A 12,602-nucleotide genomic window follows, 5' to 3' on the forward strand; every position below is an offset into this window, starting at 1 on the left:
CTTCCTTATCTATCTAGCACCTTTCTCTGTAAGAAAAGGGACAATAAACACTTTGTGAGCTGCAAACCTGGCTCCTGCCTATTCTCTGGCGGTGGTCTTCCTGCCGAACCGGGTTTGGGTCGATTCGTCACAATATATTAATAAACGCCGTGTGGAGTTTGCATGTTCTCCCCTTGTTCGCGTGGGTTTCTTCTTGTCGGAAGTCCAGACATACTGGCAGGTGAAGAGGCTTCTGGGAATTTGTCCTGATGTGAGTGTGTGCGCGTCTGTGTCTATGTGTTGGGTGATGGACTGGCATCTTCGCCAGGTTAGGCTCTGTCTCCCCCGCGACATGGATTGGATGAAGCGATTAGAAAATGGATGGAGGATATGCCTCGTTACGAATCACAATCGAAGCAAATATAAAAACAAAAAATTGACGACGGTCCCTTGCCTGCATTACACGCTTCCTGTTGCTTTCCTGTAAACCGAGCGTGTGAGTTCGTGTACGTGCGTTGTGGTAGGAGTATCTGTGTGGAATGGCTTTGTGAAGCACAAGACCGAAATGTAGACTATGTTGGCAATTTTGATTGTGGGTCAACTTCTTTATTCAGGTAAGACTTGCAAAATTGTCAAGATCAGTTAAGCTTTCCGATAAACGTTCACGCAGGGAGGTCTGATAGGAGAGTATCCCACCCTTCTGGGACAAAAATGCCACAAAGGAATTTCAAATGGCGTTTTGCAGCACAATCTTATATTTTTAACAGAAAAGGCATGTATTAGTCAGTATGCGGCAGTTTGCTAGAAAACGGTTATCTAGACAAATTCCAGTTATTTCAGAAAGTCTTAATTTTAACGCCTTCATTCATTCGGTTTTAGGTTTCATACTGTCTATGGTACCTTATGCAGCCACTTTTGCGATCGTAGAATAATATTGAAATGTTATTGATTTGACGTGACGGGATTTGAGGCGTGAACTTCCTCACAAAAAAGACCTCCGACGCATTTATCAATCTTCAGATGGCGTTTCTCCCCGTGGTCGGAATGACACAGATTAATGTCATTTGTAGGTTTTGTTACAGCCAAGGTCTGAGTCACACCCTAACTGATTTAAAGTCTTTGAGACAAATTTTTAATTTGCGTCTTACATATTTCAGTTAGGTTAACTAGTGTGTGCAATTGGTATCAGTTCCCGAGTTTGGGGGCTTCCCTCTTCCAGGAGTCTGAAGTGTAACTGGATCCGTTTCATCCAGTTTTATTTGCTGAAGTCGTTGGAAACTACTCTTGAAGTGGGGGTATTTTTGAACTACAGGAAGGAGGATAGAGACACTGAATTGGCCATGGAGAGTAAGGAATGAACAGGATTATTTCCGGGAGCCCCTGCTCTGCATAAATTATATATCTTTGTCATGCCCTTGCCACCTAGACTTGCGTTACTGTGAGTGGTATTTTATTTTAGCATTCTTTATTTTTTTGTGCTTATTCACTGTTGTTTCATGCATTTATTGTCTTCTTTTTTCAATCATTATGTGTTGAAAAGAAAGGTGGTAAAGCATAATGAGAATGAGCCCTTTAACCTTTTAAAATAAAGAGCTCTTCTGGAGAATAAAGCAGGTTTCTAACAAACCTTAAGCGCAAGAATCTTGAGGTTTCCTGTTTTAGATCTTTCATTTTCATAAGGAAAGTTTTGTGTACAGAAGTACACCCATTTTTCTTCCTTGGATTTCATTATGACTTATATTTGTTAAGGAAAAGGTTCTTTAGTTTTTTTTAATACAGTATTTACAATTAGAATAGGAATATAATATTGTAACGCTTACGGCCGACAGGTACTGTGTAAGAGCCGGCGTACCAGAGCAGGTGACGTCACCGCCCTTCCCTGTGATAGCCGGACTACAGCTACTGGGCTGTACAGAGATCTCTCTTTGGCTCACCGGGCTGGGTCCCTGCAGAGTGACGCGGGAGTCCCGGGTTCGAGCCCCGGACGGTGTGGGGCCGACCTAATGCGGCAAGGGCGCCCGCCTGAGCCCCCGTTGCGTTACAATATCTTATTGACCTTTTCTGTCTGCTAGTTTAGCCCCCTAAATAAACTATTTAATCAGTGCACAGCAATGCACATTTTGTTATGCATTGATTAAATGTGTTGATTATTTTTAGCATCTGGAATGTTTTTATGGTGGTTTGGAATTATTTTCTTCATTGTGGCTGACTATAACCAATAACAGTTTGTATGTGACATTGTGCTTGGGTAATTTTTTGCTGAATTTTGTTCAGTGTTTCTGTTTCTTTGTGTCCTCCTGTATTGCCATGTGGTAACACTTCTTTTGTAGAGAACAAAACTCAGGCTGGCTTAGTTGTATAACAAAGGATTTGTCATATTTAAGAATTTTGAGTTCTGGGTTGATGAGATGACAAATTAGGAAACTATTACTTTACTAATGCAGGTTAATATATAAATTTAACTGTGTACCAGCTTTCATCACTACGATGAGAACGCATGATGATTTATTACTACAGTTTTTGCTGTACAACTTACTAATAGTTCCTGTAACAAAACATATAATTAAATTTCCTGGTACTTTACCATGTTTATGTACAGTATTTGCTGTGCGTTAAAGAGTACAACACTGGTCTTTTAATGCAGGAAGTTGCTCATTCTAACCTTTTAACTACGTAGCTTGAAAGACGGCTTGTAACTTCGCTAATGTTCCCTTTTTAAGGCTAAAATAGTAACTCTTGTGGTTACAGTATGATATTGAAGACTGATTTAGTTTTACTGTTCATATTTACTGTTCACACAAACACACAGAAAATACTGATATTGCCCCCCACCCGACAGACTGAGAAAGCAAACTGCAGTTGCAGTTATCCTCTCATCCAGTATTCAGTGTGTAAACTCTCCAGACTTTGTTACTACTGGTCAAGTTCCTTATACATAGTCATGTGATTAACAGAAAAATAAATCACTATATCTTGGTAAAGAGAGCAGATTGGATGCTACTTTCAATAGTACAAATGGAGCACTAACATGTGGTAGGTTTCATTGTTTATTCTGTTTGTAAGGGGCAACTTCACTGAGCTATTTGAGCATCATATATCCGTCCCTTGAAACTATTGAAAACTATTCATAATCTGAAATTTTATAATACAACAACTTAATTCCCACTCCTTTACACAAAAAGCTTACAAGTCATTCATAAGGTCTAGAGAATACCCCTAAAATACTGTTACTTGAATAAACAATAGACAGACTTCTGTGTGATGGATAATTAGTCCATGTACCCTATAGGACAATAGTTAACAAGATAAAATGTGTAAAACCTTTTTGTAAATTGTTTCCATCCTTTATTTGCTTATTTTTCTTGACTTTAAGAAACTTTCACTACTTAATCATTGTAGCAAAAAAAGGCTTCATACAACAAAAAACAGGTAGTGTACTTCGCTACATTGAAATTACGTAAATCAAGTTTTTGTACAACAAAGGATATATTTTTCTTATACCATTTATTACACTATATTGTTACTAATTCTGTATGATTTTGATTCTGAAAAAGTATTTTTTCTACTCATTCTGTATTTTATTGTATTAAAACTAAAAAGTTTTTCACTATAGAAGTTACTCCTTACATATAATGTTATTAACTTAACTAATAACATGAAATATACAAATGGAAGGTAAGCATGCAGTAATACACAATTTCATAGAATGGTCAGCTTGTATAGTATTGACTTATTTTATATATAAAATAAAGTTCTAGCATTTTTTCATAATAAATTTAAATAATAAAATGCATATCAATCAAAATCTGTAATGTATACATGGAAAATATGTCTTTAATAGCACAGGATACCTTAAGCACCATGCTTTGGTTTTTATAGTGCTTTTGTGCTGCTGTCTTTCTCACCTGGATCTTATCTCAGTTGTGTGGGGGTTAGCACTGTAACAGCGAAACTCTAGACGGGGGGTGTTTAGGGTGAGCTCTTGCTCTTTATGGAAAGAACAACGTGGCACAGCAAATTAAATGCTATGTCTTTGGGTGGTGGGGGAAAACTGGAGTACCTACTCAAAACCCATGCAAACAGGGAGATTATGAAATTTCCACACAATATGAAAAAATGTTTCAAATATATAATTTCATATAGATGTTATACTTCATTATAAACCAGTGGTGTACACTGTTTTAATAATATGTTTGTTTTTTATTTGTTGTTTACAGATATTCAAAGTTGCAAGTTAATTTTATGCATTTATCTAGTTATAGGAGAGCTGCCAGCACCACAGAATGTCAGAATGGAGGCTGTGAACATACAGTACATACTGAAGTGGGACTGGGACCACAGACTGTTGAACTACACTGTGAATTTTACAGCAGAGTACCTCTTGTGCGTAAGATACTTTCTTCAAGATCCTCTGAGGAGACACTGTCTGTTCTTTAGTGGTATTCAAAATCACATTCATAACCACTGAGATCTTAAGCATGAAGCACAATGTGCTCATCATCTCATCATATGAGACTTAGAAGAGCTGAGGACAAAGCTCAGTTTTATGTGAATGTTTTTATGTTATCTGTATTAACTACTGCTGAAAACTCCTAGAATGAAGACCATGGTTTCCCAGGGAGTGTTGGTCATGTTTTTGGTAATTTCAGAAACATTTAAATTGGGGGGGAAAAAAAAGATTTACAACAAATTACCTCATTGATACCACCCGCAGATTCTGTAAATATTGCAGCATTTTTGGATTGATAATTGTGTCTTTCTAATGCATGACATAGATAGAGCCCTATTGATTTATATTTCTCAGCCTTGAATAAACTGTATAAATGTAATAAATTGTAATAAACAATTATGCATGTTTAGTTATTCCACTGGCAAAAAAATCTAAATAATCCAGTTGTAGGGGCTATTGCAGGTTGTAGGTTTTTGTTGTGGGGTGAAGACATTTGGATTCTACAGTTCTCACCTTTTTTACAATATTGTTTTGTTACAGTGGTGACAGGCGAAAATCCAAAATCTACAAAAATGATTGCTACAGGATTGTTGAAACCCAGTGTGACTTCTCCCACTATTTTGATTACAATCTGATGTACTATGTGCGTGTGAGGACAGAGGGAATAGATGAGGTATCCCCATGGCAGGAATTGCAATTCTGTCCTGATGAAAATGGTAAGGCCATCTTATAAAATGTCTGTAAATGCAACAAGACTTTTTTCAGCAGGTATTATTATTATTATTGCTTACACTTATATGGCGCTTTTCTGGACACTCCACTCAAAGCGCTTTTACAGGTAATGGGAACTCCCCTCCACCACCACCAGTGTGCAGCCCCACCTGGATGATGCGACGGCAGCCATAGTGCGCCAGAATGCTCACCACACACCAGCTATCAGTGGGGAGGAGAGCAGAGTAATGAAGCCAGTTCTTAGATGGGGATTATTATTAAGCCAAGATTGGTAAGGGCCAATGGGAAATTTGGCCAGGACACCAGGGTTACACCCCTACTCTTTTCGAGAAACACCCTGGGATTTTTAATGACCACAGGGAGCCAGGACCTTGGTTTTACGTCACTGATAATGTAGGTGTAAGGAAAGATGTAGTGAATCCTTACCAGTTTCACATACAATCCCCGAATTCTTAATGAATTTGTGGGTGTCAGCCAAAAGAAAAGTATATTAAAGTAATCTTTATATGGGCTTTATCATATATACCAAACATTTTTTTCCTTTACAGATTTAGTCCAGATCTAAGGTTTACAATTTCAGGAAATCAGGTTGTGAAAGAATATGACAGATGGTAATAAATAGAGTGGTATACAGTAGATTAGGATGGATGGGAACAAATCGAGCACATTTATCCCAAGAGTGAGTAAAGAAAAAGCTAAATAAAGTATCACAAATAGTTAAACAAATCTGATGTACTACAATTTGACTTAGGTGTTCAAAAAGGAAGAAGTTAACACCATGCTTCATAACACTCAAGGTAAATAAATCTGCACGGGCTTGTGGTTTACCAGTTGTACTCAAGGAAATGAGATGTTATTCATAAGCAATTCTTCCAGCAGTTGCTCAGGACAGTGTTAGTTCCTCTGGGCTGGACAATGCTAATGTAATGTACATCAAGAATGGTGACAAAACTGAAGCAAGATATCAATGATCAGTAAGTCTGAAAAAATTATTTCATATAATGTCGTGGAAACAATTTTTAGATTTAGATTTAGATTAGAGGATCACTTGTATGAAAATAAAACCTAAGAGCAAGTAAAACAGTAATTGATACATAGTGCATTTGATATGAATTTAGATTTAGATAATTTTGACTTTAAGACAGCTTTTCTCGAGTTTAATTCAATTAAACTTTATTTGTCATTATACTTACACGGGTGCATAGTATAGTGAAAAGTGTTTCTCATTAGTCACTCAGGTGCGGTATATAAATAGAGCAAAAGACAAGACAATAGACAGTAACACAATAACAATAACAGTGTAATAACATAACAGTGTAATCAAAACTGTGCAAATACGCGAACAGAGAAAAGAATACAACAGTGCAAAAGTAATTCGGGGAACAGTGCAAAAATAATACGGTGATTAATAAATATTACAACTAGTACAGTTTTAAGTACAATTTCGGCTTTCATTCAGTTGTCGTATATGTAGTGGTGTAGGAGTACAGTCATTGTGTGTACAGGAAGAAGTGAGGAGAGATCATAGTATGATGAGAAGGAGTGGGGGCGTTACCAGCTTGACAGCTCTGGGGAAGAAGCTATTTAGTCTAGTCCGGAACCTTCTGCCAGATGGTAGGGGGACAGGTTATGACTGGCGTGAGTGGGGTCAGACATAATTTTGGTGGCTTTTTTCAGACTTCTGGTGATGTAGATTTCCTGGATGGATGGTAAGGCACTGCCGGTGATGTGTTGGGCAGTTTTGACCACCCGCTGCAGTGCCTTACAGTCAGATGCAGTGCAGTTGCCGTACCAGACTGTGATGCAGCTGGTCAGTATGCTCTCCACCGTACATCTGTAGAAGTTGGTGAGGATCTGTGGATGCAGGCGTATCTTCTTCAGCCTTCTCGGGAAGTACAGCCGCTGTTGTGCCTTCTTGATGAGACTGGAGGTGTTGAGTATCCATGTGAGGTCCTTAGAGATGTGAACACCTAGGAATTTGAAGTTATTCACCATCTCCACCGCAGACCCTTCGATGTAGATGGGGGAGTGGACTTTTCCTTGTCTCCCGAAGTCAACGATCAGCTCTTTGGTTTTGCTGATGTTGAGACATAGGTTGTTGGTTCGGCACCAGTCTGCAAGTTGTTTTATCTCCTCCCTGTAGGCAGTCTCATTGTTGTCAGTGATCAGGCCCACGACTGTGGTATCATCAGCATAATTGATGATGGTGTTTGTGCTGAACTTGGCAGTACGGTCGTGGGTGAACAGGGAGTAAAGCAGTGGACTGAGCACACAGCCTTGAGGGGCACCGGTGTTAAGGGTGAGTGTGTTGGAGGTGAGGTTGCCAATCCTGACAGTCTGGGGTCTGCTGGTGAGGAAGTCTAGAATCCATCTACAGAGGGTGGTATCTAAACCTAGAGCCCTGAGTTTGGTAGAAAGTTTTATGGGTATGATGGTGTTAAATGCTGAGCTAAAGTCAATGAATAGCATTCTTGTATAGGTGTTCCTTTTATCCAGGTGGGTTAGTGTGGTGTGTAAAGCTATAGAGATTGCATCCTCCGTGGAGCGGTTTGTGCGATAGGCAAACTGGAGAGGATCAAGTGTTTTTGGAATGCTGCCTTTAATGTGTGGGGGGGTAGTTTTTCAAAGCACTTCATTATGATGGGGGTGAGTGCAATAGGGTGGTAGTCGTTCCGGCATGTGTGCGCTGATTTTTTTGGTATTGGCACGAATTTAAATCTGACATGACAGGCAGCAGTCATTTAAGTAAATGCATGTGTTTGGATTGAGAGTTAATGAATAGAAAACAGAGTGTACAGATATTATGTAAGTACTTTTACTGGGGGTGATATAATTAAAGGAGTACCACAGTGATCTGTAATAGGACCACTGCTCTTCCTAATGATTCCTAATGAGATTCAGAAATCAAGATTTACTGAGGATTAAGGAGGATTAACAAATATTGTAGCATCAAATTAAAAAAAAGATTTAGATCAAATTAAAGACTGGACAAACACCTGGTAGATGGCATTTAATTGTAGATAAGGACTGGGTTTTGTAAGCAGGTGGATAAATACCTGAAACACAGAAGAGTCTACTTATGAAAAAGATTTAGATGTTTAGACGTCAGTTACATCTAGACATTGTGGATAAGCAAAGAAAATTTGGGTTATATGATCAAAAGTGTAAAATTTAAATCAAAGGATGTTATGTTAAAATTGTTTAATGCACTAGTAAAGCTTTGTTTACAATACTGTGTACAATTTTGATCACCACATTATAGAAAAAATATTCCAAATCAGTTCAGAAAAGAGCAACCAGATGGATTCTCGGGGGTTAAAGAAATGCCTACACTGACAGAATAAAGGAAAAGAACTCTTTAAGTTGTAAACACAGGAGAATAGACTATAAGGGGATTCAGAGTATTTAAAATTCTTAAAGCCGTTAACAGAGTCATTCCAGTGGACTTTTCCAGAATCTTTTCCCGTCTTACTGAGAAGGAACAAAGACATTTTTGATAAGATTGTTATGAATGGGATAATGTTTGAAACAGCAATAACTCTAAGCAGGGCAATGTAATGTAATATAATGCTGTAATTTCCCCTGATGCATTGCTTCATGGTAATTTAAAAGTTGTTTGCAAACAGACTGAAGAAAATATTTGATCCTTAATATCATCAGAGCGATATGTTTTATAGAAAATAGATATTCAATAATTCAAGCAAATATTAAACATTATCTAATAAATCTCAGTACCTGTAGCAGTTCAGATACTTATGAGTTACCACAAACGTGGGTACTTAAGACCAAATTGACAAAGTTTCTGATTCTATATACAGGTGGAATCACCTCCTGATGATCAGCTAATCATTTGGAGATGTTTTATGCATGTGATTCTACACACACTCTTAATTGAGATAGTAGACCTATGGATGCATTTGTATTTTCTGTGCTGCTATAAAAGGGCGATGTGATAATTGTAAAATAGGAAGGTTATTAAAACAATACAAAAATCAGATTCTGAAACCAGCTTGATATAAAAAAATAAAATAATAATAAATTCACCCCCTAACGTCAAGTGATATGCAGTATGTGTGTATTCTCTGGCACAGGTTGATAGAATAATAATCAGACAAAACACAATTTTATTAACAATAATTTGCTCAGTTAAGGAATAGATAATACACATACATATGTAATCAGTGGGCTTCAGAATCCTACTTACTTTATACTTATAAAATTCCAGAATTTTGTCCCCTTAAACTAAAGACACAAAAAAAACCAAACAATTTGTGTCCTAATAAAAATGGATCCTACCTAGGACTAAATCTCCCTCCAAGTCACGGTTGTCCAATCAGGAACCAATTTCCCTATGGTAACAACGCATAACTAAAATAGGAGACACTTTTTGGCCCAAAAATTCCACTATATAGAAAATCAGATTTTACTAAAATAAATAAGACCTCAAGCTCTCTTCTAGTTTAGAGTCATTTTATCAGATAGTGCTTAGATTACCTGGACACAATTAATATTCCAGTCTGGTTAGAAAAAGGTACCCTCCCAGGGCACAGTTCTGGAGTTGATGATGACTGCTGAGGTCTGTTCTTCCTTTCCTCTCTCCTGTGTTTATCGCTATGCAGGTTGGATTAATGACCTCACTAGGAATGGCCTGCTCACTGTTGAATCTTTATTCTTTAATGTTGCGATCTTACTGATTTGCACTGAAGTTAATTATCCGGAATATATTATTAGGAGAACTCCATGTTTACTTTACTAATCATACTCAAGGATAACTACATAAATACCGTTTAAAAATATCCATTGTTCAAAATCTTGTGAGCAATGTAATCAATCTGGGAAGTGTAAACGTTGCTAACCCCATCTGAAACTCTGCTTCCCCCCACTTAGATGTAAATGCTAATAAGTTATTTTACAAGACAGACAATCTTCTGGTTTTGCACTCGCACTGACGCCCCAGCCTGATTATGTATTAAATCTGAGCTTATCTTCCTTCTCACCTGAAGGTCCATTCTACAATTTCAGCCTCCTGCAACTTGCTTAGATATATTGAAATGAAATTATGACATTAAATTAATTAACTTAATTAATTTGCTCCAAGCTTCACTACAGAATAATCCATTAATTCTTTTAAATAAGAGACCTGTGTCATGGAAAGATTGAATTCAACCAGGATGATGTAAAATTTAAGACTTATAAAGAAGGTAAATTAATCAACCCAGGGGAGAGTTTCTGGAGGTAACCCTAGTGTCGCTGATAATAATTTCAGAATAATACAAATTGTCTTTGCATTGGAATCAACAAGGAATGCTCATCATTAGACGCTGTTTTCTTACGATCTGGAGGATGTCTTGCACAATAATTCTATTAAAAAGCATTTAGAGTTTATGGGTACTTGAACAAAGGGACAGAACAATTGCATGGACATCTTCAGAGCTGAAAATGAACTTGAATACTGATGGAAGAAGATTTGGAAGCACTGCACATAGAGAAGCTAAAACAAGCTATGTGGTTCACTGAATAGACCATTTAAAGCTAACTTGAAGGAAAATAACCATCGCTGAAAACGATCGGATGAAACGGCAGGATACAACAGTATGTTAGTGGAATGTCCTGAGAATCATACTGGGAAAATATTTTGTCTTATATAAATATTTTTTAAAACCCAAAAGGATTCCTCTTTAATTGCATTAGCGATTGGGCCTGACTTCAGACCCCAGATTAGGAAATACTTTGGAATTTAAGTTAATCACATTTATCTACATCTGTATGTATTGTAAAAGCATAGTTAGACACTGGAGGGAGAAGATCCCTCCTGCTCTAGTAGAGTGGTGACAAGGGCCAGATCTGGAAAAGCAGTTTCCAAAATGAAAGGCTTCATGGTGCCCTTAATGAACACTTATGCTTCATTTGTGTTGCTAGAAATGCAATTACCTTCAGTTCAAGACCCAAATGACCTGTAAGTGTATGAGGTGGTGCAAGTTAAATTTAGAAATAGGAATGTATTCAATCTACCATTGCCAGAATATACCATGTAACTTTTGTAATCAAACACTTGTTTGGTGTTAATTTTAATAAATAAGAACAAAAAGCCTCCAATGTTGTGGATGATCCCTCCCACCCTTCCTGCAACCTCTTTGCCCTCCTACCATCTGGTAAAAGGTATTGCAGTATACGGGCCAGCTCCACCAGACTATGTAAAAGCTTTTTTCCACAGGCTGTCAGGATCCTCAACAAGCTCCTGGTACCTACTGCACCTACTCCAGATCTGGAAACTTTTTTTTGCCTATCGTCAGGCACACTGTCTGATGTATTCTTTTTTACAATCCTGTAAAGTAAATTGCACTATGCACATTGCACTTTATGTACCCTGTCAGAAATGTCTACAGTATGTCTACATTGCCTATATAGCATTGTCTTGTCAGTGCCTTGTCTGCATTCGCATCGTTGACCTGTAAAATGATATCTAGCTCCTCTGTACACTTGTATATGGCTGGAATGACAAACTTGAACTTGAATTACAAAAATGTGTGAACTGAGCCTGTCCAACTAAAGTTGCAACAAGTGAAAATGGTATAAAAAAAGTTCAGATTAGATTTACTACATAGATTTAGGTTTGGTACTGAAGAACAGCTACTCAAATAAAACATGTTCAACAATGTTGTAAGAATGTGAAGTTAGATCAATAACCTTTTAAGGAAATGTATTGTAAATGTATATGTTTTAAACTTAATTTTTTAAATTATGAAATGGCCGTTATGCTTAATGTTTTGGTGCATCTGAATGCATTTTATTTCATGAACTCTGTGGCTCATTACCCTCTGAAATCTTTGTGCATTTCAGCTGAACTGGGTCCACCTTCTGCTTTTGGTGTCCAAAGCAGGAACACGATGCTGATTGTGAACATAACTCACCCACTGACCTTGGACAAGTCAATGAGCAACATAATGAGTCTTCATTATTGGTTGGAGTACTGGAAAAGCTTGTCCCCAGCGCAGGTGAGTTTCAGAACACCACTGCCCAGCTAAACCTGTGTATCCTATACCATTCCTCCAAGTGTGCTATATACTGTAAATTGCAAAAGTATTCAAGCCATTACCCTTTAAAAATTAAAAAAATATGCATGCATATATTTTAACTTAATATTTTATTCAAAACATGAATAAAACTCATACTGAAGACTTGTAAAACTTATAAGATACAGTAAATGTCAACAAAAGCTGTAGTAAAAGGTGTGACGTAGAGTCTCCTCAAATATTTCCTGGTATTTTGCTATCAATGTTCCCGTCTATCTTGACAAGCATTCCAGTCTCTACTGATGACAAGCAGAACTGTAACATAATGCTGTCATCACCACGATTCACAGTAGGGGTGGTGTTGACTGAGTGCTGAAAAATGTTGGGTTTGCATTTGCATTTTGACCACAATGTTCAGCTTCTGTCTT

At 37.5% G+C, this 12,602-nt stretch overlaps 1 protein-coding gene across 1 annotated transcript in view; it reads left to right on the top strand.

The window, feature by feature from the left end:
• The first annotated feature begins 450 nt into the window (after positions 1 to 450).
• The window catches only part of LOC148836293 (interferon alpha/beta receptor 1a-like), a 28,547-nt gene continuing 16,395 nt past the window's right edge, over positions 451 to 12,602 (top strand). Inside the window, exons 1-4 of the mRNA XM_088914912.1 lie at positions 451 to 593; positions 4,236 to 4,362; positions 4,970 to 5,145; positions 12,002 to 12,156. Of these exons, the coding sequence (XP_088771038.1) occupies positions 554 to 593; positions 4,236 to 4,362; positions 4,970 to 5,145; positions 12,002 to 12,156 (498 nt within the window). The 5' untranslated portion in view covers positions 451 to 553. The remainder of the gene's footprint in view (positions 594 to 4,235; positions 4,363 to 4,969; positions 5,146 to 12,001; positions 12,157 to 12,602) is intronic.

The sequence above is a fragment of the Atractosteus spatula genome, chromosome 4 (genome assembly GCF_055471065.1).
Source record: "Atractosteus spatula isolate fAtrSpa1 chromosome 4, fAtrSpa1.hap1, whole genome shotgun sequence".
Lineage (NCBI taxonomy): Eukaryota > Metazoa > Chordata > Actinopteri > Semionotiformes > Lepisosteidae > Atractosteus > Atractosteus spatula.